Genomic DNA, 27700 nt, shown 5'->3' on the forward strand with positions numbered 1-27700 from the left:
TGTAAGAAAATGGATGGCTTCACAAGAAATGAGACATTTGTGTTCACTCTTATAGCCATGGAACTATGTGCCAAATGTCAGTATTGCCTATTTTTGGTTTCCCCTGGGGGTGTCAATGTAAACAGTGGAGGGTTTTTAACAGTTTCCCTGCAGACACTTGGGTTATTATATTCGTCCTGAGGTGCATGCATTGCTTTAATATGTCAGGGCCTGTTTCATAAGCTTCATTTTTTTGTCCTGAATGTTCTTAGAGTCTGATGGAGTATCTGTCTCGGCAAAGTCGCTGCCAGCGTTGAAGAGAAGACTGGAGTCATTATTTTATTCAAACATAAGAGTAATGTTTTTGTATAGCCGTATAATAAAGATTTTTTAGGGTCACATTTTGAAATGGAATTTAATGAGGTCATGTTTTCATCAAGTGCAACATTTAGAAACAAGAAATTAAAAAAAAAAATCACATTTCAGCTATCAGCCATTGAAATTTTAAGTTTGACATTAAAAAGCAAAACAGAGAGGATCTATGTTAGTCTTAAGAAAAAGTGCAAGTCGATAGGAAAGAAGTCAGAACATGAAGCTGTGACAAATCAGGACTGCTGCTCATGGCTGAGTGCCTCCATCTGCATCTCCAAAGGCTTTTCTGGGCGGGGCTGTGAGGACGGAGCGAGGCCCAGAGTGCGGATCCCCTTGGGCGTCATGTGAGAGTAGAAGGGCCCCACCAGCCAGTTGAGCGGCGTGTTGTTGACCAAGTAATCCAGGACATTGTCCAGCGACTCCTTCATCTGGCCCAGCTGGACGCGAGTGCTGCCGAGCACGTCGTCCGGCAGCTCCCGGAGCCTGCTCGGCAGGCCAAAGCTGGTGTAGAGCTGTGCTGCCGAGCGGCTGAGGGAGAGCGCCTCCCGTTGGACGTGGTTGGGGAGACCCTGCACGCCAGAGACCACCACCAGGCAGGATGTCTGGAGCTGCTGGCTGAGGGAACGGGCTAGCGACAGTGTGCGAGACTCAATGGCCTGAGTGGAGAGAAAGTGAAAGTCCTTCAAGTTTCTGGACATTGACCTCGTACACAGAGTTGAGGCTCGTCATAGCCGGGCGTGCTGAAACGTATAAAACCGGGTGCATTCCTTAACGTTGAATCGATCCGTCCTCACCTCTGCACTAAGACTACTGGATCTCCAAGCCACCAGGAAGCTCAGTTTGTCACCGACCATCTGATTGGCACTGTCGAGGTTCCTTTTGCTGTATTCAATCTGCAAGCAACAAACCTTGTGAGCGTTTTGTCTAACGATGGGTGCGTTTGTTGAGGTGGCCAGATGTGAAGACCCACCAGGTCAACCGTGACGTTGAGCTCCTCGATGAAGCCCTTGCTTCGCTGCTTGGCCTCCTGGAGTTTGGCGAGGGTCCTACTGTAGGCCCGCCTCCTCAGCCGGGAGGAGAGTGACCCCAGGCGGACGTAGTAGCTGGGAGCACACTGGTCGAAGCCCTGCAACGTCCTCTCCTCCAGTCCTGTCACCAGGAAGGGCAGGAAAAAGAACAAGTTAGGATTACCGGGACTCGTGTATATGTGGAGTGATGTAGCTAAGGTCACCTAAGACTGCAAAGAATGCGGCCAGCAAATCTGGCGCCTGCACTTTGCCCTGAAAAAAATGTTTTTTTTTATGGTGGTGACAAAAGTGGGACAAGCTCAAAATAAGCCCGAACTGAGTAGTGCCACTGTTAACAACCAGACGCTTGTTAATTTGTGTACCCTGAACACAGAGAGAACCTAATCTGGTATATGTGAGTTTTCTAATGCACAAGGAGAAAAAAAAGTGAATAATCTTTCAATGAAAATACTGCTGATATAATTAATTCAAATATAGTGTAAATATGTGACATTTTTAGATTTTAGTTTTACTATAACAAAATCTGTATTTTGTTTTATTTTCTCAACCGGTTGGGCAGTTAATAACATTAAACAATGCATATTACATACCCTTAAAATTAATAATCATATGTTTATTATATTTGGTATTTAATGTGATTTTTAAAAAATCCTGAAAATTAAACAGGTAATTAAAATAAACATGACCAGTAATCGTCATCTGCCACTGTAGCTAAGTAACAATTAGCAACAACAACAGCAGATTATATTTTCTCAAACAGCAAACAGCACATATTCTAGAAAGATTCAATAATTACATCAAAGACAAATAGGACAATCTCGGCTTCAGGTAGTTGGACTCCCTCCCCCTGGCCACTAGATTGCACCCACTCACCCAGCTCGTCCTCAGCCAGAGGCAGGTACTGCTCCACCAGACTCTCCGAGGTGCTCAGGGCCGAGTCGACACTGCTGCTGAGCAGCAGGGCCACCCTGCTCTCCAGCACCGTGTTGACGCTGCCGCTGACCACTGCCCTGGTCCTCTCCATCCCGCCCTGCACTGCCCCTCGGGTCCTGTCCACCACGGTGCTCAGGGTGTCCGAGACCGTGTCCTTGGCCCCGGACACTCTACCAGTGACTGCATGTCTGGCCGTGGTTACCACATCCTTGGCACTAGAGACAATCTGTGCAAACGCAGGGTATTGTGTAAAAGCTTCTGGCACAACTGCACTTGCTGTTGGACGTTACACAATGTCGGCCTCTGATCCAGTCCTCACCTGCTCCGACGGCTGGTGGAGAATCGGTAGAGTCTTCTCAATCCTGTCCAGACCTTTACACGCCAGCGCATTGGCTATGGTCACTGCAGAAATCAAATAAATATAAAATAAGTGCAGTTCAAGGACAACTGAACTGGGTGATGGGTCAAGACGAGTAGCCTCCCTGTACTTCCCCTTTCTATTTGACTCAACATCTTTGAATGTGATTGCGAGGCGTGTTTTCTTATTCTTTTCTTTTTTTCTATGCTTACGCTGAGGCTCCAGCTTGTCGATGATGGGCGAGGCGGTGGTGAGCACGACAGAAGAGATGCTCTGGAGGCCCAGCTCGGCCGCCTCGCACACTGTGCGGATGTAAGGGTGAGAGCTCTTGGTGTTGAAGTAGACGCTGGACACGAGGCCATAGGTGGAGCTCACCAAGGGGAGGCTGCTCACCCTCTCCACCACGTTCTGGACAAACAGAGACAGAGGGACACATTTTTCTTAAATTACAATTAATTAAAAGTTATTTAATTTATTCTAATTTAATACACGAAAAAAGTTGAAACTTACCTGATTTGGAATAACAGCCGCCGCCACCATGATAGCTGAAACAACACATTTAATTTAGTTGGAATATGTGGCAATAAACTGACCAGGTTTCGCGCTCCCCTCATCTATTAAACTGTTATTCACTTATTCAAGGATTGCTTTGTAATAATCCTTACACAAAAAAAAACATTTACAAGTGTCACATCGTTTAATAAAACACTTAGCAAAGTAACCGACCAATACGTACTCAACTCACGAAACACAGACAGCGGAACTCCTGCTCGACCGGACTGACTGAACACTTCCTCGTCGTGGGGGATGACGGCAGCTGTATTTATAACCCAAAAACCATCGCGAGATATGACCGCTGTCGGTGACGTCACCGACAAATATGTTTCTGGGCCAAAGGTGAATGTGGCACGATAAAGGTCTAGCCGGGGGAAATGCCCGTCACGCCGCCTAGCAATGACTGCATATATTGTTCCGGTTTACCGTTTATGGGTGTTTCATAAAACATACAAACTGATATAGAATAAGCTCTCTGTTCTGCCAAGTGGACAATCCCGGTACTGCACCTGTAAGTTGGAACGCGCGTGAGTGGAACAGTTCGCCTCAGACCTCGAAGACCAACAAACGCTGTTAAAACAAACGAAGCAGCTCGCATGATAAACTCTTCAGATTCTGAGGTCGAGATATACATAAGTCTGCAGCCATTATTCAGACAGTTCTGATCACAAGAGTATGAGTCTGGTTTTAAGGGAGTTAGCTGTAAATCTGAAACAAAGACGACCTTCAATTTAGGCTGTGAAGTAATGTAAAGAGCTCCACGGACGGCCTTGGTTCTCTAGACATCCGGGGCCAAGAATGATATAATGATATATTAGACTGTTTCTGCCTTCTTTACTTTACTCTGCATCGCTGTATTTTATTTTAGTTCTCTGCAACGCACTAAGAACTGCGTGTGTACTTTGGACGATATGTTTGCCTTTTGGGTGCCAGTAAAGTTGCTTTCCCCCCCTGGAATTACAGATTTTGTTGAAACTAAAATGTGAGTACTTTTGTCTTTCTGTACATAATAGGACACTTGACGGTCCACTTATTTATTATTAATGGAATTAACACGCTGATAGCCACAGTCGGTGTCGGACAGCTGATAGATTACTATTTCTGGTCCTAGAGGGTCGTTTGTTTCAGTCCGTGTGACCACCTGACCATGAGAATGAATGTCTCATGACACACACAGTGAGCCAGAGTTCAGTGTTCAAGCAGTTCAGTGTTTCACCAGGATGTCATCACACATCTGGTGAGATTTGTCTTTTGCTCTGATTTATTTGATGACTATGTGCATTGTTGACTGTGTCCCTGTGCAAAATGTAATTGTAAAGCTTTGTAAATGGTGGAATGAACGTTGCCGGTTTGAAGCTGCTCAGCTGGGAGAAACAAAACTAGTTCCAAAGGCATTCTGGAATATAGTGTGGGTTCATCTCTTGTGTTGATTTGGCTGTATTAGGTTTTCAGATTTATTCGAAAGCTTTTAAAAGAGCTAAGCTATTTGTCTCCACTTGGTTCCACTTGTCCGTCCCATCCTTGTCCCTGCAGTGACATCATGGTGGACATTGATCCATCCACGTCATTTTCTCATTATCACCTCCTGCCAACCTTATCTGATTTGACTGAACACAAGGCCTGATTGAAAAGTATGTATCACAAAGTGACATTTATGAGTAGTTATGAGATCAAGGGACTATTCCAGATCAGACTCAGGCTATGTTGCAACCGTCAAAGTAAACTGCTGTATTGACTACGGTTGAAAAATAGAAAAATCAATGTTTGAATTTTGATACTGCTGAGTTGTGCAATGCCTCCATGCACACCTCCGTGAGCTCAGGCTCATTGCTGTGGTTGAATATACATATGACTTAAACTGGAAAAAAGTCTGTTGGAGAAGACAGAAAAACAAGCTCTGGAGATCACAGTTGGAAGCTCTGCTGAATGGCTGTTTGTGGTTTGTGGTCTGTTCATTGTCTTAACGACTCGTCCCAGTGAAAAACATCGACATGGTTTTGGGTTTGATTGAAAATCCTCAGCAACATTAGATTTTGGCTACAAAAATAACTTGCATTTTCCCTTCACCAGCTGTTCCTCTATTACATCAAGTAGTCCGACTCTGCAGAAATGAATACAACCCTTTGCGCCTGTGATTTTTTTTTTATTCTTAATTTGATCTTTAAAGAGTTATGCCACTAGATGGCGTCAAAATAGCAAAAATACTTAGAATTCTTATCAATCTTGGTGCCTTGAAAGGGTTTGCTGTTTATGCTCACCATTGTTTTTTTGATGTACGCTTGAGAATTTTCCTCTCCTTTTGGCTGTGCCCTTCAGGGGTGGCCAATCAGCTGCATCTATTGAACCCTACCGTCTGTACAGTCTCCTTCAATGCATCCATTAATTTCCTCTTTGGTCTTCCTCGAGGCCTTATGTCTGCCAGCCCCATCGTCAGCGTCCCTCTATCAATAAGTTCTCTGTCCTTCGTCTGGAACCGTCCTAACCATTTCAGTCTGGCTTCTCTGGCAAATCATCTAGCATGCTCTGTCCCTTTGGTGTTCTCATTACCTAATCCTATCCATCCGGGTCACTCCGAAAGAGACACTTGGAATTCAAAATTAAATGTAGAGTACAAAAAATTAAATGTGGAGTCTAAAAAACACACCAAAAACATTTTTAATTATAGTACATGAAAGTGAAGACACTCTTGGAATTTAAAACATATTGATATTTGTTCAGTTCTCACTCATTTTAATTGTCATTTAAAAGAGGTTCTCTACCTTTAGGGGGCGCCAGATCATCACTGATGTTGAGAGGTTGCAGTGGAAGTTAAGGCTTCAACTAATATCAGCCTAAACGTGGCAAGAGTGAACCTCAGTTTAAGCTAAAGACTGGTTTGCATCTCCCTCTACTCCCCCGCGCACGTTATCTTATTTCTGCTGAAAACGACAACAAAATCAATGTTTCCGTAAATACGACGGCACAATCGTTTTTCTGTGACAGAGTTATGGGACATCAAATGTGGCCCTAAAAAGTCACAAGAGGTCGTGAACCTGTGAGAGCATACTCTTTGGATGCGTTTCTCTGAATGTATGGTCTAATAGAGCTTCTGACAGGACAGAGGCGTCATTGACCCGATCTTGTTGCTCTGAGACAGACGAGATGAAAAGGAAGCTCGGGCCTGCAGGCTGTTTCCTGGGGGAGGAGACCCACTCACACTGCATCCCTCTGTTGCGACCCTGTGGGAGTGGTTGGTGTGCCGCGGGCAACGTGCCAAAACTCGGGGCTCGGTAACGGATACCTGAGGGCGAGTGGGAAAGTGTCACACCTACAGATGGCATTTGGGGCAGATGCGACGTCCTCTTCGTGCTCTCCAGATGAAAACCTCAAAGTGAAAGTTCTCTTCGCAATCTCTCTGCGATTGAGGACGGTGCACCACAGAGGTCGTGAAGTGCAACAGTGACCCTCTGGGTTTGCTTGTCTTTGCTTGGTGCGCAATTCTAATTCATCCCTCATTGTAGATAAATGAGGATCGTGGGTATGAAACACATGGCTGCCATTTTTTCACGGGTAGCACTAAACACCAGCCCCGCTCCTGTCATTGTAAGTATTTCAACATCTGGGTATGAAATAGTGATGCTAAATTTGTCCCGACTATTCTTCCAAGCTTGATGCCAAACCTTGGAGAAGGAGCGGCCCCTCCACACAAGGATGAATTACATTTCAACCAGATGCCTGCCCTCCAGAAATAACCATTACTTCAGCCTTTTCGTAAACAATGGACATGTGACGACAAGGTGCATGTGGCAGGGCGCTCAACGCAGCTTTGTAGACCTGTGGACGAGCCCTGTGTGTCGTTGAGCATGGGGCTGTATACACCTGTTGTGCATAATCCCCGGATAATAGCCGCGGCTCATTAGTTAAGACGTCCGAGTTAGCCATCTAACGTCCCCCCCCCCCCTTCCCCCGCCCACCCCCCGCCGATAGGATCAAGATGGCAAAGTGAGTCAACAAGCGCACCGGGGCGAAAAGTGTGAGAAAAGGTCACCGGCGCTGATTGCGAGATTCTGAACGTTGATGGTTTCTGCAAATGGTTTCCTAAGGAGGAACCTCTAATAACCGCCGTGTGGCTGCGCACGTGCGCCTTTGATTGGGCGAGCTGCGAGGCGAAAGGAAGAGAAAGAGGGGGAAAAAATGGCTGGCAGACCCTCCTCCGCCCCGCGCGGCTCAGACACAACGTCCCACATGACCAAGTGGTGTTTTGTTTTCACAGAGCCATGCTGGGATTAGCAGGCCGGCTGTTTGTGCTGGCACACAGGGCAGCGATTCACAACCCGCGCTCTCTCTGCGCCGTGCTGTGTTTTTTGACGAGAGGTACGCGAGAGCCAAGTAATTAAGATATAATGGAGAAGGGCCCTAAAAAAGCAGATCCAGGACAGTGTTTAGAGAAAAACAGCTGCTTAAATGGAGGCTTAAGATGGAATTAGAATAACATTTTTCTGATTTCCCAGCGGCGACTGCTCCTCCGTCTCTACGCGAGTGTTCGTGCATGCGTGGGCTGGCTGTTTGGGCACCTACACAGAAAAACTCTTTGTTTTGGAAGTGTTCGCCGAAGTTTTTCTGGGGAACCGGCGTGAGCCAAGAACAACGTGGGAACGGGCCCTCTGCTTCAGCGCTCCTTTCCCCCCACAGCTTCGCCAGAACACTACCTGAGACGCGACGGTGTAATGGGAACCGAGTGGCAGCTGACAGCTGGGCCTGACCGTCTGTCATTTTGCGCGCAGAGTTGTCAACGAGAAGATGTGCAACACGCCGGGGCTGCAGCCCAGGTGGTCCCTGCGGGTAGCCAGCGGTACCGCGGTGGCGCTACGAAATGCTGAAACTCGAACCCGCGCACGCTGGAAGTGAGCAGGATTCGCCGTGAGGTCCTGGCTCGAGCATTACCTTGGCCTCCCTGTCTGTCATCTCTCTCAGACAATTCACTTTTTTTCTCTTCAAGTAGTTCAATTTGAGGCGGTGAGTTGTGTTCTTTTTGCGTCATCTACCGGGCATGTTTACTGGTGTGTCCCAGTGGAAAACCTGACCGTCCGGCATGCCATAGTTACACACATCGCACTGGGAATGGTCCATCGCAAGCCAACGGTGTCTGAACAACAAACGTCTGTTTGCTCCTGACAGACCGACAGATCTGTAGAGGAGATGTGGGTTTGGTGTGCAGAGGGATAATCTTTGGTGTCTTGACCCCCCAGCAGAAAGTTCATAAATTAGGGAGCAGCTTGGTGAATAAGGAGCTTGCCAAGGGAACAATGCTTTCAACTGAGATGCATCCTGGGAAGTAAACTTCTGCCACAGTGTTTGGGCAGCCGGCAGTGGAGGTGGGTGGCAGCACCGGTCCCTGACAGCTGAAGGGTTTCAGCTAAGTGGCATTTTATCAGCTCTTTGGTTAGCTTTAACAAACGGCCCGCTGAACCTTTTATCATCCGTGGCCTTTTTGATCGCCTCATGAAATCACCCAGACATCATCTTCCTCCCACTTTGCTCCTCTAAATGTCTCCCAACTACATTTGTGTTTCTGAAAGAGCAGGCGCTCCCTCTGACATCATGGGAAGTGCGCTGCTTCACTGCTTTTTGACGAGCTGCATTAATAGGCACTCAAATTGAAGATACATCACGATCTGCTTCTTAGATTAAATGCAATTAGCTCGGAGGAAATCCTGGATTCCACTGCTTCGTTCCTCTGCGGAAGCAATGCCAGTTAATCATTGGTAAATAATTCTGGCAACTTCATAGATATTTATCCAGCATTATGTTTTGGTTTGAGCTAAAGGCATGGGATTAGTACCTAATTAGAAGCTTCTCCATTCAGAATGAAAGGCAAAAATCTGGAGCCCTTTGTGCTTCTCAGACAGGCCTGCTGATGGTTGTGGAGTGCTGCGGCCGCTGCCGTCAGCTTCGTCTGGTGATTTGTGGCTCGGTGCCCTCAGACAGCAGCGAGCCACTGAAACCAATCCTCCTCCAAGCGGCTGGCCGGGCTACTTTTACCTTCAGTCAGCTTGGCATTTCCGGGACGCTGCAAGCCCAGCGATGGAAAGAGTTCACGAGCAGCGAGCGAGTGCGCGCGCACAAACACACCACACAAAACGCACACAGACTCACTGAGCGTGTGCCAAATTCCACAGAGCAGTAAAGGCAATCAGGGACAGATGAGAGAGGCGAGCGAGCGGTGGCGAGCCGCATGCCGGCGGTCTTGAAGCTATTACAAGGTGCCGCAACAACACTCTGAGGAGTTTGCATGCTTTATTTTTATTTGCTGCCCATGCCAAAATTTAGATGAAAGGAATCGTTATGCCACTCATGTGTTGGTGAGAAAAAAATTGTAGGTGTGTAACACGTAAACAAATCTTCTGAGCCTGACTTTGTAATGCATTCTGTGGATGGTCAGCAGGGGTCAGATGTATCTGTAAGTGTATAAAAAAAATGTCCTGTTAAAATTAATTAATGCAACACATTAATTTAAGTTCGTTTTGGGTCCCTCATTTGTAAACCCAGTCATATGCTACATTGATACCTTTGGATTTGCTAGCATAGCAGGCTCATCCAACTGAACACCTCTCAAAGTTGCTAACTGAAAGTGAAAAAGTTTAGGCTCAACTACAGACATCAGTATGGTTGTCATTTTAGTTTGGAAAACCTAAAATGCTCAACTTAAACACATCTGTCTCTCTTAGCGGTAAAAAACAACAACAAACAAGCTAGCTGCTGTCCCATGAACATGTCCCATGAGTATTTTTCTCTTGCCGCTGTCTTGCAAGTTCCTGCCCCCTCTTTGAACACATGTGACAAGCGGCGCTTTGACTCTCGGGGCCAATATCACTGATCAAACAAGTATGTTTGGTGTCAAAGCCAAAGGAGAAACAACCGTCCTACTTATGCTGGGGCTGCTGACCAGCTCCAAGTATGTTTAGCTAGGAAACAGGCACATGAACAAGACATACCAGGGTCTTACTTTGCCTTGACAAAGTCAAACTGCTGTTTTTTGGTGCTGTGGAGTGAAGTGGTGGCAAAACGCCCCTGAAAACTTCAAGTGTTCAGCACAGCATCTTATTCAGACAAAAGACCATCATCAACTTTGGCCTCAACCCTTTTATTTGTCTTCCCACGCAGAAAAAGCCCCATTCAGATCGTTTCGGCAAACAGCCGGCGATGGATACTGTCTAAGTTTGCCAAAGTCCCTGAAAAATGTGTTAGCGCTCAAGACGGCGACTCTTTGCAACCCGTGATCCCGCCAAATGTGTCTATCTGTAGGGGCAATGGCCTTTTGTACCGCAGGGACGTGGCTTAGCTATGCTTCGACAGACACGGTGAATGCGGGCCATTCACGGCACGCAGATTTATCTGCCTCTTGCCACGGCGTTGCCGACAAGTCTTTCTGGGAGCTCAGGCAGGTCAAAGTTTGCTAAGAGCCTCTGAGACGCTTTCACAGTGCGAGCGAGGCGGGTATAGGATTTCCAGGAACAAAACGGCCAATCCTCACACTCGGGACAGGAAATGATTTCCAACCCCCACTTTGGTTTTTCAGGACAACTTCTTTCTTTCCCCCCTTCTCTCTCAGGGAAATAAACATTTACATTCCTGGCCTCGGTGTTAATGGAGATTAAGCTGGATTGGAGCCTGCACGTCAGATGGCAATTCAGGTGCCTCATACCATGCATACCTGGGCTATTGTGCAGCTCTCAGAGGGCATTTCCCCCTTCGTCCTGTGAGCTCCGCTGAGGACAGGCGACATTTTCCAGGAAAGTTGTTATTAAGGTGGTCCTGCGACGGCTTCAAAAGCCACAGTTGGGGCCTAATGATGCCCTACCACTGTGGGCTTCAAAAAGCTTCACGTCTCTGCGATTAATGACAGGATCAAAGAGAACAGCGAGCAAAAAGCCCCTTCCTTTTGCAGTCACCACAAATTACTCTTTTTTTTCTGTCACATTTGAAACTCAGGACACTGCTGGGCATTGTGTCTTTTTCCTGTTGCTTCACTTTACAGCATGAAAAATATGGCAGGAGAGGGAACTGTTATTGTTATCCAGGCCGGATGGGAGGGAGTGACACGGTCCCATCCAGGGGGAAATTAGAAACATCAGCAGATTTCAATCGTAGATGCCAGTGAAAAGCTGAGCGGATGAACATTTTCATTCCAGCCGGCTCAGATCCACAGGTCGGCAGAGAGCAGTGGAAGGCCGGATTCAGACAAAAAGTCCTCCTGACCTTACATGGCACGTGGTTGGCAGTGCCGGGGGGCGTCTGGCTTGACAGAGTAATGCGTTTCATACTTGTGACTAAGTCCAAAGCTGTGAAAAAGAAAGCGTAATCCTGGGCTGGCTCGCAGCCGACAACACATGGTCCTCCGACCAGAGACCATGTACCTGTTGTCCAGATGAAGGGACGCAGAGGGGAAATGGTTCATCTGCTGTTCTACCTTCACAACTATCAGTTATTGCAAAACAGCATTGAAATCTCTCGTTTCCTGTATTCTTGGTGTCAGCTGCCCTGATCTAAGTTAAATTGGAATTGTATGTAATATACAAAAAAAGTTCATAGTGCAAAAAGTTCCATACTGCAAAAATGTGCAAAAGCAGTGTTAAACTTTTAAGCTTGATACTGTACACCTATTCACTAGAGTCATAATATGGCCTTTTCTTTGCACAGGTATGTGATGTAATTTGGAGACGTCAATAAATTACATTATGAATGACATAAAACGGTTAACATTACTGTAAATTTCATTTCTTGCAATGACCTGCTAGCATCTATGTTAGTATGATGAAAAAGATCAGCAGAATGGATCCACTTTGTATCACTGCTTTACTTGCACTCATTGTTAATTGTTGTTGGTGCTGGAGCCAATCCCAGTTGTCCTGGGGTGATGGTGTGGTTATACTTGCACGCAGTTGTTTGTGGATAATTATAATTACATAATTATCTGTTAATAATAGTAATGGATTGAATTTATGTAGCGCTTTTCAAGGACCCGAAGTGCTCTACATTAAACCCATTATTCATTCACACCAGTGGTGGTAAGCTACATGTGTAGCCACAGCTGCCCTGGGGCAGACTGACAGAAGCATGGCAGCCAATCTGCGACAAACGGCCCCTCCAGCCACCACCCAAACTTCCACTCACATTCATACTAGGCAATGTGGGCTAAGTGTCTTGCCCAAGGACACGACAGACTGGGATGGAGCAGGATTTGAACCGCCAACCATTCGGTCATTGGACAACCCACTCTACCTGCTGAGCCACAGTCACCCACATTTATTCATTCATCTTCCATACCCGCTTCTTCCTGAGCTCAGGGTCACGGAGGTCTGCTGGAGCCTATCCCAGCTGTCTTAGGGCGAAGGCAGGGTGACACCCTGGACAAGTCGCCAGTTCATCGCAGGACCAGTCCCCACATATCTGTTAATTATCGTTGATTATTTATGTTTATTCACATAACAGTATATAATTATTTTGTGACAGGTTAAGCAAATGTTGTATTTTATTTTTTGTTTAGTTAGGTGGTCTTAATTTTTAATTTCTAAAAGTCGCCTTGGAACGATGGAAAATATTTTTTTTCTTCAGTAACTTAGCCAGTAATTTATTGACGTTCCCTTAAAAGACGCCGCCGGATCGCCCAACCTCAAACTAACTTCAGCGCGGCTACTTCACCGGGGAGTTGGCACGTTTTGAGCGGCGCACATCACAACACACACCCACTCGCACGCACGCACGCACACACCCACAATAGTCGGTCGTGACGACAGCGCGCGCGCGTGAGTGTGTGTGTCTTTAAGGGAATGTAAGGTGGGTGTGTGAGCCTCTTTTCCCTGACGCGCGTCTGGTATGCAAACATAAATTTAGCAGCAACGTGTGCGTGAAAGGAACAAAATATCCGGACGGACGAGGCCGTCAGATGTAATGTCGTTTGTTGCGGCTTCTGGCTGGATGTGAACCCGGCCGCGGGGCTCGCCGTTTACTGGGACAGAGTGGGACAGAGTGGGCAGGACCCGGCGGGCGGTCTCCGCTGCTCTACCCGGACACGCTGAGGATGACAGCGGGCTGCTGCCGCCGGTGGACGGCCGCCGGGCTGCTGCTGCTGCTTGTTGCTGTCCGAACGGAGGTAAGCAGTCAGGTTCCACACGGGAGTTGGAGCACTTGTTGACGTCATCGAACAGCTGATTTCTGACTTTTATTGAGTGTTCATCTGGCGTGACCTGTCTAAAAGCAGCGATTTAATTCTGTTGTGACATGACTGATAAGATGTATTTATGCAGAAAATACAGATTGCGGGCACCCTGTGTGCCCCTGCATGCTTCATATATCTGTCACAGTTGGAAACGAGGTTGATCTGTTTTTATTTAAATGTTCATGTTTATTTATTTTTGACTCAGTTCACATGGCATGTAGTGATTCTTTTTATTTTTCTAAATACACATCTACATCTACTTAGATTTGTCAGAAACATCATGACTTGTGCAATACAATGTGCAATAGGCTTTCCTATAAAAGTTGAAACAAAACAAATGGATCATCGATTCAGCAGATCAATATGCAAATGGTGATTTTTTAAAAATTGCTTATATGTAAAAAGTAGAAGTAGCGGAATAAAGACAAATGCCTTAATGAGAGTTCATCCTTAAGTAGCTGATAAGCAACTGTCTGTTGACTTACCTCAGCACTTTTCAAGAGTTCGGGGCTGAGAAGCGCCAATTAGTGGCCACGCTGTGCTCTCCACACAGTTGTTTAACCCTGTGGCGCTGAACATAAGGCTGGGATGCCACTGTCAGCGGGGGTCAACATGAGTGTGACAGGTGTCGCAGAGCACTTCAAGGTGACTCGGGGCCCCTGGGGGAAGGCCTCCTCTCTGTGCTGATCTCACTCTTTCCAGGTCACCATCCACCGCTATTATCTAACAGGTCAGATTAGTGGTAAATCTCTGTTGAATAGGCGCTGCCGATGCTCCCAAGTGACATGGATTTTTTTTTCCAAGGGAGACTTCCCGCTGTTGAAGGTTTCTGATTCAAGGGATGACTCTGCAGTTCAGACGTGCTCTTGACAGACTTGCCCATGTGTGCGGCGTGAGTCAGCACTATACATCCATCTGTACACGCGCACATGCTCACATAGGGAGATAAAGACAAGAGAGAGAGACCGGTGTTATGGTGTTGCATCCTCTTAGGTCACCGTGTATTTGCTTCTTAGCAGAGAATACGACTGTTTGTATGAGTGTGTGTGTGTGGCTGCTGGAGTCTGTGTGTGTGTGTGTGTGTGTGTGTGTGTGTGTGTGTGTGTGTGTGTGTGTGTGTGTGTGTGTGTGTGTGTGTGTGTGGGCCAAATGGCCTGTGGCTCCAGCCCTAAATGGAATAGACCTTCCTTTGTGGGTGACATAATGACATACCTCCAGTGGTTCTTGGAGGCTCTTGTAGCTTTGTGCAGCAAAGTGGAACCTTCGAGATGGACTTGTGGTTGGTTTTAAGGCAGTAGCGTGCACAGAAAGACAGACCGCTAAGAGGTCCCTACTGAGGCAGTAAATATGGTTTGTCAACAGCAAATGTGTTGGAGCAAAGAAAACATATTGTGTCGGTGGTTTTTGGTATTTGCAGACATTTACTTTTGCCCTTTTGAAAAGCAGTTAAGTGAATTTTATTCTGAATTGATTGAAAGTCTGACTGACTAAAGCGTATTACAAATAAACCCGAGCCAAAATATGTCTTTGTCATTATACCTGTAGTCTATATATTGTGCATACAAGAAATAGATGGATTTTTGACTATTCACCACTGGAAAGCTCGGCTAGCTAACAGAGCTGCCCTTAACTGCTCAATTGTTACTAAGTCATCGGCAAACTTTATTATCAATCTGTGAATTTCTTGAACTCAAACTGCCCTCTGTTGGTGTCTTAGACCGTCTGGTCTCTGCCTGTGACAGTTATCATAAGCTAGCAATTACTTGAGCAATGAACCAAGCCAGGGAACCTCAGAGAGTAATAATACAGATATTTTTGTAAAATATGATATTCTGACCAAAAGTCTGTGAATTTTAATGTTTTTGCACAGAACATTTTGAAACCCCACCCCTTAAAACAGAAATGCTGTGAAATGTTATGCTAACTCTTAAGTGACTTATAAAGACTGAAAGATTGTTGGACTTTTCTGTCACAGGTTCAGTGGATGTCATGTATGCTGCTGGCAAATAATCAAACTGTGACAATGGCATTTCTCTTTGAAGAAAAAAAAAGACTAGACCAGGGGCATCAAACATTCGGCCCGCGGGCCGGATCAGGCCCGCAAACTGTTTTTATTCCGGCCCGCGAGATGATTTAGCTAAAATATAAAAACTGCAATTTTTCAATGAAAGAAAGTGCCGTTCTAAATGTGTCCACTTGGTGTCGCAATATCGTTTCTGCTTCGCAAACAAACTCAATACTGGGGCTGAGCAAATTGGCCACTCACGTCTCCTATTGGCTGCCCTCATTGTCCCAGAACGTCTCCTATTGGCTGCCCTCATTGCCCCAAAGTGTCTCTGTCGAAACAGACAAAGCTGATGCAGAGCAGTGTTGCCAACTTGGCGACTTTCTCCCCCCAAAAAGTCGCTATTCTCCCCATGGGGACTTATTTTTTTGTCAAAAGCGACTAGCGACAACTCTAGGGACTTTTCCTGGTGTTGTTACGTTGCGATCAAGTGCAAATTGTCAATTATGCAAATTAGATGATGACATCATTTGTCAACTTCCAGTGACTTTCAGGACAGCCAATAGCGACTTTCCTTATTGAGGAGTTGGCAACACTGATGCAGAGTGCAGAGTGCTCAAAGAACACGGACAAAGTAAAACACAGTTGTTGTTATTTTTACGTTATGATTTTACCGCTCCGGCCTGCTTGGGAATAGATTTTCCTCGATGTGGCCCGTGAACCAAAATGAGTTTGACACCTCTGGTCTAGACTTATCTGCCAAATTTTAACACATGGGATGCTTCTGCTACCAATGAAAGCACTTCCTTCTTACAAGTCATTTGAAACTCAGAAGGGACTTATCACCGAATAAATTATCAATACAGCACTGTTGTTCATTAGATTGGTTTCTTTGAAGATCAACTTATGCTAAATCCCACAGGATGGGGGCGCTCCAGAGCCTAATGGCAGGATTAAATTGGGGTCAAGACACAGGAACTGTCACCCTGGGTGATCTTCTGTCCCTCAACGCCAACTCGGTGAATAAAGCACGCGCCTCGGCTTGATTGCCCCGGCGAAATAACCGCAAACTCTTCAGTTAGCTTACATGAGAGCTTTCCTTGTGGACACAAGCGGCAGGACAGGAAGTCAATTAATTTTGAGGGGGATTGTTTCCCCCGCGGAGGAGCGAGGGAAAGTGCTTAGAGAACATCTGGCCATCGACTGATGAATGGAGCAAGGTCTTGGAGCGTTTTAAAGAAGGGAGTGTTTTCATTTAGCCTGCTGCAGCCTTCATATACTCTTTTCATTGTTCCCATCTGGGCTTGATCTGATGACAGAGGGGTGTTTAGCGTGGAAGGGCTGAAGTTTTACATGCATAATTCTTCTCTCCAAAAATTCTTCGGTAGCCCGCTTGTTGTGGCATGAATTGGAGGTGCCTGCCAAAGGTCTTTTCTTTTTAATGATGTTCTCCCAGCGTTTCCATGCTCAGGTGTCGCCGCTCTAAAGCAGCGGTTTGCCTCTCCTTCAGAGGGAGCTGCTTGATGTAAAAGAGTGGGACCCAGCAGTTTCAATGAATTGGCAAGGCACAGACAAAGTCTGTGCATGTCCTGCAAGTTGTAATTGCCTCCCCTAAAAAAAATCTGAATGGTTCAGTTCAGAAACATCCACATCCAAAATTTCTCTGCAGGCTGGCAAATCGCCTTAATGAGCTTTGTCTGGCATGGAACATGCAAAAAACTGGCAGCTTCACTTAACATTTTATCGGCACAAGTGGTATGAGTTGTTGCTGCTCTAAATTATGTTATTTGAGTGTTGTAAGTTCTTAGCTTAGCTTCTCATAGAGACTTTGGGGTCTCTTGAGTATGGATGTTTACAAGTGAGCAAATGAAGTTATGTCGAAAAATGTCTAAGTGTTTCATCAACTTCAGACAGGCTAATGAAGCAGGCTAGTCATGGCACACATTACATCACTGTTTCTGGAACAACGCTTGATGCTGATGTTGTGTGACTTGTGCAGAAAGCATCACAAGACTTGTGGTTTCGTTGGGGTCCAATTGTGTTGAACGCCCCTTGAAAACGCTGCTCCAACGACGACCTGCGATCTCGCAGTGATAAAGATCTGCCAGCAGATGGCAACCTTACAGCAGAGGGGTGTACTAGCTCCATTGTGGTGTTGCAGGTGTTTTCCCCAACAACCCCACTCCATTTCCTGCTGAGCCCCTGGTGTTGGATCTGTCTCTTCCTACCTCCTCCTTCTCGGTCAGGCTTGCTTGTTGCAGCTGAACTGCTGTTTTCCTTTCCACCGGTGAAACGTTTCTGGGCTCCATCTTGTGGCCGAGCCCATGTGCCTCCCATCAGCACGATTGACTATTGTTGTTGTCATGCTGTTTCTGCACCGCGGGAAAAGCATCATCTGCTCTGCACATTTCTTAGACATCCTCAGATCCTTCAAAACATGGCAAAGATGATCCCTGCGGTTCTGTCTGTCTGTTTGCTGCCCTGAGGTCCATCTTGGGGTGGGTTTACAGTGGAGGTGTCAGGGAGTTGCGCTAATAATCGGGAAGAGGGGTGATCACCTCTGCGATGCCTTGAGAGAGGACGAAAGAAGAGGAGATCGCTGTGGCTAAATGACAGTAGTCTAGCAAGAATGATGGTTCCTTTCAAAGGATTTGGTAGATTATTAATAGACACATATATTTTACTAGTGGGTGGTTGTTTTGCTTAGGGGTTGGCTTATTAATTAGCTTTGGTCTCGGTAGCCTTGAGATCAACATTTGGGAGTCATATCAAGATAAGAGGAAGCTTCCAGACTCAAGAGGAAAGAATCCATTTTAAGCAAAAAAACATTACCCTGTAATTCACATGGTATCATTCGGTCATTTCTGCATTGTAATTGCAGTTTCAACCTGCTTTTCTCACGGACATGAAGGAGAAGACAAAGTTAGAAATAGGGTGAAGTAAATTTCATTGTCATCAGGAGGAAGAGGTGGATGGTGAGCAAAATCTGAAAGGAATGTCGGAATGTTAGCGGAGTGACAGTGAAGAGGACCGTGACAGACGCCAGGCTGTGATGATGACAATGATGGTCCAGGGAAGAGTGGAAGAGTTGCTCGAAGAACAAAGCCAGTGGAGGGTCACAGCCGCGACAAGCTTGAAAAAACAAACAGCGGTCTTTTATCTCGTACCGCATGGATCTCACTGCCCGGCTATCTCCGCCTGCTGCCGCCGCTCCCTTGGAAAAAGTGACACAAAGGGAAGGTCGGAGCATGGGATTAAAGATGGTCGTGAGAATCTGGTGCTAAAGTGACGGGTGGAGTGTCCGCCCAAGGGAGGGTCCCCATGTCCTCGCTGTCCTCGCTGCTCTTTCCACATTTGTCTCCGCCTGCGATTGCGTATGCAACTCAACCAGCCCCAGTAAGCAACTGCAGAACCTGCCCTGAACAATGCACTGCAGGCTCTGGACGTCATCTTTTCATGTCCATCTATTGTCTTGGCTTCTTCCCCTTCAAGAGCACCTGCGCTGAGCTTCCTTTGGACTGCTGGCCAAGTCCCTTTTTTGCAACTTGTCTTAGCAGATTGCAGATTGGCTGCAGTGGTCTTTAAAGGTCGAGAGTGGCTTGATTTATTGATTTTTATATTGGTAAAAGCGTAACATACTGCCCATAAATACATTAATAATTGCATACTCACAATACAATAACAGTACAAAAGGTTTTCCTTCCTTTAGAACGGTTCTCACATGTAATGTACATCAAGCAAGGGTCTTGCTCCACCATAGCTGCCAACTTGCGCCATCGTTTTTTAAGGAAGGCTGTCTGACAGTGCCCTAAATACGGAATGCATTGTCAGGCGGGCTTCCTCAAATACCGGGCTTCCTTAAAATTTTACACACTGGAGCTTTAATGAGGATGACAGACTCCTTCAAACAAGAAAACAAACATAGCAAAAAAGAATGCCCTTGAAGCTGACAGATTTGAAGGGAAGCTCAAGCTTTCACTCTCACTCTCAACTCAACTCTTAACTGGGTTTGTTCGACGACAGTCCGATCAACCTCTCACTCTGTGATGTGTGTCAGTGTTGATTGTGACACTGAGGTGTTCCCCAAAAAGACAGATGGGGACGGCCACCGGTGAGAAGAGTACCTGGCTAATTCCTGAAGCTCATGGTGCACTCTGAATGACCTCCACTTAAACTAGTCTGCTCCGGCCTGCTTGGTCTTGCAGTTGGTCTTGTTGTCATGCGCGGCCTTTCATCTCGCCCCGTGACCTTTTGTTGCGTTGTAAAGTGCCGCTGTAGAATTCCATTCCTTCCGTTGCTGTGACATCATCTTTGTTCTCAAGAACACGCCCAGCTTGTTCCAATCTGTCGGGGAATCTCTGGGGTCGGGATCGGCTCTCCTCCCTGCTCTCGCCGCCTGACGACAGGTATGGAAAATATTTTGGCAGCAGTGGCCTGGAAAAGTGCCCATTTGACACTGAGCATGTCACTTAGCTCGCTGTCACATCAGCAAGATTTATTTCATTTTTTATTTTATTTTTTGCGTGTGTTTGTCTCATTGTTGCTGCTTGAGGGGCCGGTCTCGTTGCTGGGACAGCTCGGACGGTCTGAAGCAATCTCAATGCTCAGGCTGATTAAATTCAGTGCTGATAGATTGCAGAGAAACTTTTTCTCCTAGTCTGACAAGCTGTCGTCCATCTTCAAAATCAAGTGCCAAAAATTCTGCATTTATTTGACAAATCACACCTTTTCTAGGGAGGCTTTTGGTCTCATGGATGTAGGAGGGAAAAGTGAAAATCAGTGAATGAACCTAAGCTTGTTGGGGAATCCATTGACTGTCTAGCTGTCAGTTCCTCTGTCAGGGTCAATAATTAATGCACTGGGTCGTCCAAGTGAACGTTACATCACCAGCGATCCACCGAAGGGGGCGTCAGAATGCCCGAGGTGACGACCCCGTCAGTCTGGCGTTGACTTGTTTGGTCCTTGCGGGTGAATATGTGATTGACGCTGAGACAAATCAGGGGTGCTTCACAGTACTGAGTGCGTTCGCTGATGTTGACTGGTATGCATGAGGCTGCGAATTGCTGCAGGACAGGCACAAACGGCTCCACCGTAGCATGAGAGTTGAATCATTACGGGCAAATCATTACATGATCCGACGGAGCCGTGTGTGTGTGTGTTTGTGTGTGTGAGCGTGCGTGCGTGAGAATGCGCCGGCAGGTTTGTTTGACATGAGGCAGGAGGAGGCACATCAAGCATTACACAGTGATTCAATTCACAAACAATGTGAACCACTTTGGAATGTGTCTTTCTGGACATTTTTCCCTCCTACTGATTATTTTGCCATTTTTTCCCCAGCAATTACCCAAATTACAGCATAATTCTCAGTATTACATTCTGTTCATTCCTCGTCTCGTTTTCGCTTGTTATCTGTGTCATTTGCACCACACGGTGTGTTTGAACTGGCTATGGACAGGCTGTATTTCATCTTGAATGGATTGCTGACCTATCAGAGGAAGGCCACGAGTCTTAGTGGCCAATCTGTGTAACTACAAGTGATAAAAGCACAATGACTTGCTCCAATGATAGTTGGAGGTTGTAGGACCATGTTGTAGGACCATGTCCTTATTTAAGTGAACAACACACAAGCCATCTCCATGGTCAATAAACATGCTGTATATCAGAAAAATACCAGTGGTATCTTTGATAACTGATGACGTGTTCAGCCATTGCCTTTGTAAAATGCCCATTCATAGTTCATAGCTTATGCGCTTATTCTCTTGTATTTTTCACTGGTGTTTGCTTATTTATTCTTACCTTGCTGTTTTATTTATTTATTTATTTTCTATTTTTTGTGTCTTGCTTTTGTATCCTTTTTATTTCTCTTTCCTTTTTACATGTTCGAATGATCTTTATGCTGCAGCTGGTTTTAAGCTAAGACTTAACGTCTGAATAAGCAGAGTAGTCTTGAAAGACCCCAGTCGACTTTGCTTTTAGCCAGTTAAACTAGCCAGTAAAAGAAAAACTGGTGCAAATGTTTCCTATGGGCTCTTTCCTAGATCGGCGTAGGAAATAAATTTCAAAGAGCAATGAAACATTCCATGTGATATATCAAGTTCTGCGTAATGGGAATTAACTGGTTTTATTCAGGGCTGTAGCCAGTAATTGTGGCTTTTTTCGTCAACAGCTAACCAAACTAAATAAAAATCGTTGACTTAGCTTTCCAATCATTATTATGTTTGATGATATGAAATCCTTTCACTCTCTCAAAAAAAAAATATCAGGCTCCGTCTGTGGTATTAACCTCCTTTATTTTTTCCCATGACCGTTGACTCCCGAGGAGAAGAGGCCGCTTCCAGCCTCAATAATAATAATTTAACTGGAATAAATCCGCAAAAAATTTGGCCCGTTGGCATTCATTTTTTCCCCCCACGGGGCACGGATCGTTAATCAGGAGCCAAACGCACAACAGTTGTACAATAAATCACTTCAACATTTTGTCTGAGCACATTGAGGCTTACACCTAAATCTCCTTGGCACTGTGCCCACTCTGCATAGCAGCCGCTGGAATTTATAGCCCGGAGCGAGCAAAAATGCCAGCCTCTCGCCTCCTGGCCGACGACGCCTGCTTGCTAATGTTGTAATATGCTGGTGTAATTATGGCGGCTTAATCAACGTGGACAACAAATATGTTTTGCAGAAAAAACCAGAGCGAGCTTGCAGGGCGCTGATGAAGGCAGCAGATGTGGAGTCTGGTGGCTGTGAACGAAAACCTTTGGAATACAGTGGGAATCTAAGAGGGCTGCTCTGGTGTTTTGGCCACACGGAAGAATGGAAAAGCGTTCCTGCGGCCCCACTTGGCTTCAGGTGTGTCGGCCGCCTGCAGGCGCAGCTCAGGATGTTCAGTCGTGTTCAACCATGATGCACCCGGTTATGCGTCCAAAAAAAAAAGAACATTCAAAAGCGATAAAGTGATTTTATGCAAATGTGTGCGATGGGGCGCCCCTTCAGTCCTTGTTTCATTTCCTTATAAAGCAGCATTTCCTAACAGTGCCGCTTTAAGTGTTAGGTGTGCCCACCGATCCCAGCCTGACCCTTCGAGGTTCAGTGTGTACATTTCTTTTGGAAGCCTGCCTGACAGCACGTTTCGTATTTAGGGTACTGTGAGGTGGCCTTCCTTAAAAAATGGCAGAGCAAGATGTCAGCTAACTATGAGCGAGACCCTTGCTCTATGTATATAGTATATCTATATCTATATCTATATCTATCTATATATATATATATATATATATATATATATATATATATATATATATTTATGATAACTCTTCTAAGGGTCTAAAAACCAAATGACTTTTATTGTTCTGTGAGTATATACTTTTATTGATGTATTTATGGGTAGTCGGTGAAGTTTTACCGAATATAAAAATCAAGTCAAATTTTACACACTGGACCTTTAAAGTGGATCCAAGGCCTCTTGGTTTCTGGTCTCCCCGAGGTGTCTTCTCCTCCGTGGGTCAAACTCTCCTAGGAGAACGGATTTGGCTGATGGTGTAGTGCGTGTGTTCGAAAGGCGTGTCCTGCCTGCTCAGAAGAGGCTGCAGAGAAAGTTGGGGTGACTTTGGAAAAAGAATGAGCTTGTTTTCATTTGAAACGTAGAGCGGACCGAGAGGCGAGACGTCCTCGCACCTGCCAGTGATGATCCAGAGTGGAGGCTGGATTACTTCTCTTTCCGACGTGCTAATTAGCCGAGATTTCACCTGCGCACACGGACGCGCTAATTGCCGATGGCATGCGCACATGCAGACAGACGGCAGAACGCACATGCAGTTCAGACCTTGTGACTGCTAATGGGTTGTCTGGCGAGTCAAAGGTTGCACTCCAGCTGTGCCAGTGAGGGGCGTCTCACTGCCAAAGAGCTGCAGCTAGTTAGCAATGCTCCAGTTGGGTGGACAGTGGGCAGAGCCACGCTTTAACACGGTCTGTCATCCTCTCTGAGTGCATCGGCCACACTAGTAGTAATTGTTTTTCCATCCCTTAAAAGGTAGCACTTTCTCAGATGCCGGTTGCTAAAAAAAGGAGCCATTAAAGACAGAAAGACAGAATCAGTTTAAGAGAAGCACATAAAGCACGTGAAGCAGCACTTACGGTCATGAAATGATGACAGGCTTTCCTGAGAAGAAATACATGGAAAAAGTAAAGCATCAAAAAAACAAAAGTGTCACAACTTGTGGTGCCAAACTCAATCCACAGCTTTTTAACTTCTGTATTTTCTTTAAAATTAGATTTGTGGAGTTTCAGATCCAAGAGAGAGTGTTACAGCTAAATAATATTATTTAAAACAACTTTTCCTTGCAGTTCATTTTCTTTTCGTCTGTAAATGGAAGTGGAGAGACCAGAAATCCAATGTTTTGCTTGGCAGGATCAGTGTTTCAGAAGTATCAGTGAACAAACTCATGCTAACATTCACTCTCAGGCAATTTCCTTTTTCTGTTTTCGCACATTGGGCTACCTATGTGTGTAGTTACAGATTCTGGTAAACAAGTTGCAAATGTTTTCAGGCAACTTTTAGCATTCTCTTCAGTTGCATCAATGTAAACATTGCTCAAAAATCCATTTCGAGAATCACTAAGGCTATTCAACCTGCTAGCTTAATGTGAGAGACACTGGAAAAAGGAGAAATGGTGACTGTTGTTTCCTTCACTGAACTTGACCACTGAGGCAAACAGAAAGGCAGGAAGTGCTCCAACCAAATAAAATGTCTTATAATTTACAAAACAAGCCGGCCAGCAGTGAAAGATTTAAACTGGGGACAAACAACACAATTTTACTCGCAGCAATTCAAATGTGTTTGAATTTTTGGAGCCGATGGAGCCACAACGGTCAGTGGAAAAATAAAACTTGAGTTTGGCACGTTTAGTTGGCTTCAGTTGGTTTGACAAGTTGTGTAGTTGACTCCTCATTCGGCACAGTCGTTAAAAGTGCGATCCCAAGTCTCTCAGTCTCTCATAAAATAATGTGCTGAGGCCAGTTAGTTGGTGTGCACTCCACTCCAAACCTTTCCAAAACCTTCAACGACTGAAAATTGTGTAGTGTTGTGTCCCCAACTTCACATCCTGTGCAGTCTCGCTATGTCAGAATTGATATTAGTAAACTAAGACCATCACTGATACCACCCACTCTTTGTAAACACCTTCACTCTTGTCCTTTGTATGACCTATAATTCCCTGCTTCCTGCCAAGCTGACCCTTAAAGATTAACAGAAGGCTCACTACCTGTCCACCTGCTGGAGGCATCACATTTACGGCTGCCGGGGACAATTTCTGGGGTCCAGTTGGTTCGCTAATCCCCAGCAACAGAAATAGAGTGGCCTCAGTGAGGCCAGACCCTTTGGTATCTCAGGGGATCTGTTATTAATACTGCCACCAGGAAGCCACCTGAGTCTATATCAGTTTCTGCAAAGCCAGATGCAAAACATTTGGCTTTTAATCACATCTTGCCTTTTGCCTTTAGTATTGTCCTGGAAAAGTGCCCTGGCTCGAATCCACAAAAACACAAAACACTCTTGACTTGTGTTGCAGCACCTGTTTGCTCGAAACTTCCACTTGAAGCTTTCATTGTGTCAGCAGTGATCCCCCAGGATCTTACAGGACCACCTGGTTATCTGTGACCTCCAGTCTAAATCTGCGTCCCAGAGCCCATGAACTGCGGAGAAGCAGTTGTCCCCAAATTTCGTAGGTTCTGGGTGCACAGCAGCAGCAGTTTGGAAGGTATCAGGTTAAAACTGCGAATGTTCGTCCACTCCATTCCGCCAGGATTCTCTCTGTGAATCGTACGCACTGTTTCAAAGCCATCATTTCTTAGGTTAGTTCATGACGTGATATTTCTGTAGGCCAGCGGCGCGTCGGGGAGGAATAAGGATTATGGTGCTTAGAGGTTTTCAGTTTGTAGGTACTGGTAGTTGTTGTTGTAAATGTTTCCAGCAATGTATCAACGTGAGATTTCCAAATTTTGACATCTTCATGATCAGTGAAGTTTTCTGGCAGCTGTGAGTGATGCATCTCGGCAACTCTGCATTTTTCTGCAAAACAGGATATCTGCCAGCTTTTTGGTTCGTTGTCGCGCAATAGATAGAGTCGATATCCAACCAGTAAGATGCTCTTCATTGTAAAAGAAGTAGTGCAGTGCAGAGCATCATAAACATATAAACACAACTGTTAGGGAGGTGTAGGGAGGGGTGAGAGAGCACTTGCAGCGTAAGTGCAATGCCCGCAGGAAGCTACATGACTGCACGACAGACCAGACGTGCACACCTCAACACACATTATCTGATGATGTGCAAATTGCGGTCAGGTTACTAGAGTGCAATTTGACTCCTTCTGACTGCCGTATTTCTGGGCGTTCTGCATTCATTAGCGCAAAAAACTTTTCAGGATTTGATGCCAAGGTGGTGGAGATTATGGCTGCAAAGTTGCCCCAATTTACTGCTGTGCTCCATTCTTTGTGGATCTGGCCCTTGGTGACATCAGCCACGTTAGCAAGCCATTGGAGCTTTTCTGATGAGGCGTGTAAAAGCTTCATCAGCAAACAGCAAAGCAATTTGGGCATCATACAAACTCACATACAAAATTGCACTGTGCAAAAAAACCCACACTTGATAGCAGAGGAGCTCACACTGAAAGATTGAAGGTGGTTCCTCTCTCCAATGACACAGTTGCAAAACGTATATTTGACATTTCAGATGATCTTGAAATACAATTTATGGAAAAAAATAAAAGATACAGACATTTTAAAGGTGAAAACAGACTTTATCAGGGTGGCGGGCATGAAAATGTTTCTTCCTCCGAAGGGGGACATGACAGAGAAAGTTTGAGAACCACTGATCTGAAGCAATGTGTAAGGTATCAGTATTGACAGAGCCACACACACAAACACACACACCCTGACACTGTAACGTAGTGACACACACAGATAAACACTTCTTACACAAGCCGAGACAACAGCCAGCTAATTTTGAGGGCCGTTATGTGACAGGGCGTTTTGGGTTAGCTGGTTTAGCCAGATAGCCTGCCAAGTTTGTCCATTTGAGAACTGGAGCCACAGTTACTGTTTTTCTGTTGGTATTAGCGATCCAAATACTCATGTGGTGATCACAGTGGAAGGACATCCAGCCTTAATCTCTGTCAGCTGCGTGCTCACAGCGTGTTCCATCAGACGCACTTTATCTGGGGTGAAGATGGTGCTCAGAGAGTCCCAGGACTTTTTTTTTCCACGTTTGGAATCATAATGAATCTGGAGCAGCACAAGGAACGAGGTCGGTCTGCCCCGCTGTCAAAGCTCTTCCTGAAACTTTTGATTCATCGGGTTGCTCTTCTGTGAATTCACCATCCTGTTCTGTGGAATGGCCTGGCATTGGCAAACCTCCCTGCTGCGATTGCCATGGGCACAAACTCCACCTGAGCAAACACGTCTCGCACCCACTCACATGTTGAGCCTAATCCAATTACACGGCTTGCCTTGAGATTTTTTTTTCTCTTCGTTTTCGAATTTTGTTCATTTTTGCATATTTTGTGGCCTTCCTCAGCAGACAACATGCTGGCTCTCCTATTTTTGTCTGATGTGAACCTCCTCCGACTAGCCAAAGTGAAGTTTTGCCTCTTCTGACTTTACCTTCTTGCAGGATTTAAAAAATTAGCAAAAAGAAGATGAAGATGAAGTCATTCAGTTCAGCCGGTGCTGGAACTTCCTTAGTGACGCAGGGACAAAAACACCCAAGTCTGAATTCTCTGATTTGCTGTCATGATGTCCAGCTTTCTCTGGCTAAGGTTGGCGTCCACTGACAAGAAGCACTGCAGGGGTTGAAAAGTGAGAACTCTACTGGTTCCACTGGCTGCTTTGTGGTTTGGAGCAGGATGACAGGACAATCATATTATTTCATATTTGCATGTATTTAAGGAAGCCAGCCTCACAGCGCACTTCTTATTTAGGGCACTGTGAGGCAGACTTTCTTAAGAAATGGCACCGTGGCTTCCTTAAAAGATGGCAGCTAACTCGGAGCAAGACTCTCTCTCTATGTGTATTCCCACATATATGAGGACCGTTGTAATGGGGAAAAAAAACAAACTGCTTTTATTATTATTATTGATGTAGTTATAGGTAGTATATTAAGCTTTTGACAATATAAAAATAATAAATCAAGCCAAATTTCAACCCCAACGCACACCAGAGAGATCTGACACTGCTTACAATCACCCTGAACTGGCCGACTGGATGCTGGAATCGTTTTGTTTTCA

The 27700-nt window shown here is 45.6% G+C and overlaps 3 protein-coding genes across 4 annotated transcripts in view; 2 read left to right on the forward strand and 1 right to left on the reverse strand.

The window, feature by feature from the left end:
- Nucleotides 1-370, forward strand: part of cdca9 (cell division cycle associated 9) — a 2127-nt gene extending 1757 nt beyond the window's left edge. The window contains exons 9-10 of one of the 2 annotated variants that reach the window (XM_076035372.1): nt 1; nt 252-370. The exon at nt 1 is cut by the window's left edge and continues 86 nt beyond it. In XM_076035372.1, coding sequence (XP_075891487.1) covers nt 1; nt 252-296 — 46 coding nt within the window. In that variant the 3' untranslated portion in view covers nt 297-370. Of the gene's footprint in view, nt 95-251 lie in introns of those variants that run through there. The other variant, XM_076035371.1, reaches the window with a different exon arrangement.
- A 5-nt stretch (nt 371-375) lies between these two features.
- Nucleotides 376-3555, reverse strand: plin2 (perilipin 2). Its single transcript, XM_076035370.1, has 8 exons — nt 3407-3555; nt 3181-3215; nt 2883-3078; nt 2632-2714; nt 2253-2538; nt 1322-1500; nt 1146-1244; nt 376-1007 (listed from the first exon to the last, which is right to left on the reverse strand). Exons 2-8 carry the CDS (start codon nt 3208-3210, stop codon nt 585-587), a joined length of 1296 nt encoding a protein of 431 aa, XP_075891485.1. The 5' UTR covers nt 3211-3215; nt 3407-3555; the 3' UTR covers nt 376-584.
- Nucleotides 3556-13021: 9466 nt separating this feature from the next.
- The window catches only part of adamtsl3 (ADAMTS-like 3), a 72838-nt gene continuing 58159 nt past the window's right edge, over nt 13022-27700 (forward strand). The window contains exon 1 of the mRNA XM_076035388.1: nt 13022-13357. Coding sequence (XP_075891503.1) covers nt 13286-13357 — 72 coding nt within the window. The 5' untranslated portion in view covers nt 13022-13285. The remainder of the gene's footprint in view (nt 13358-27700) is intronic.

The sequence above is a fragment of the Nelusetta ayraudi genome, unplaced genomic scaffold (genome assembly GCF_046127955.1).
Source record: "Nelusetta ayraudi isolate G7.1 ecotype Tasmania unplaced genomic scaffold, CSIRO-AGI_Nayr_v1 ptg000042l, whole genome shotgun sequence".
NCBI lineage: Eukaryota > Metazoa > Chordata > Actinopteri > Tetraodontiformes > Monacanthidae > Nelusetta > Nelusetta ayraudi.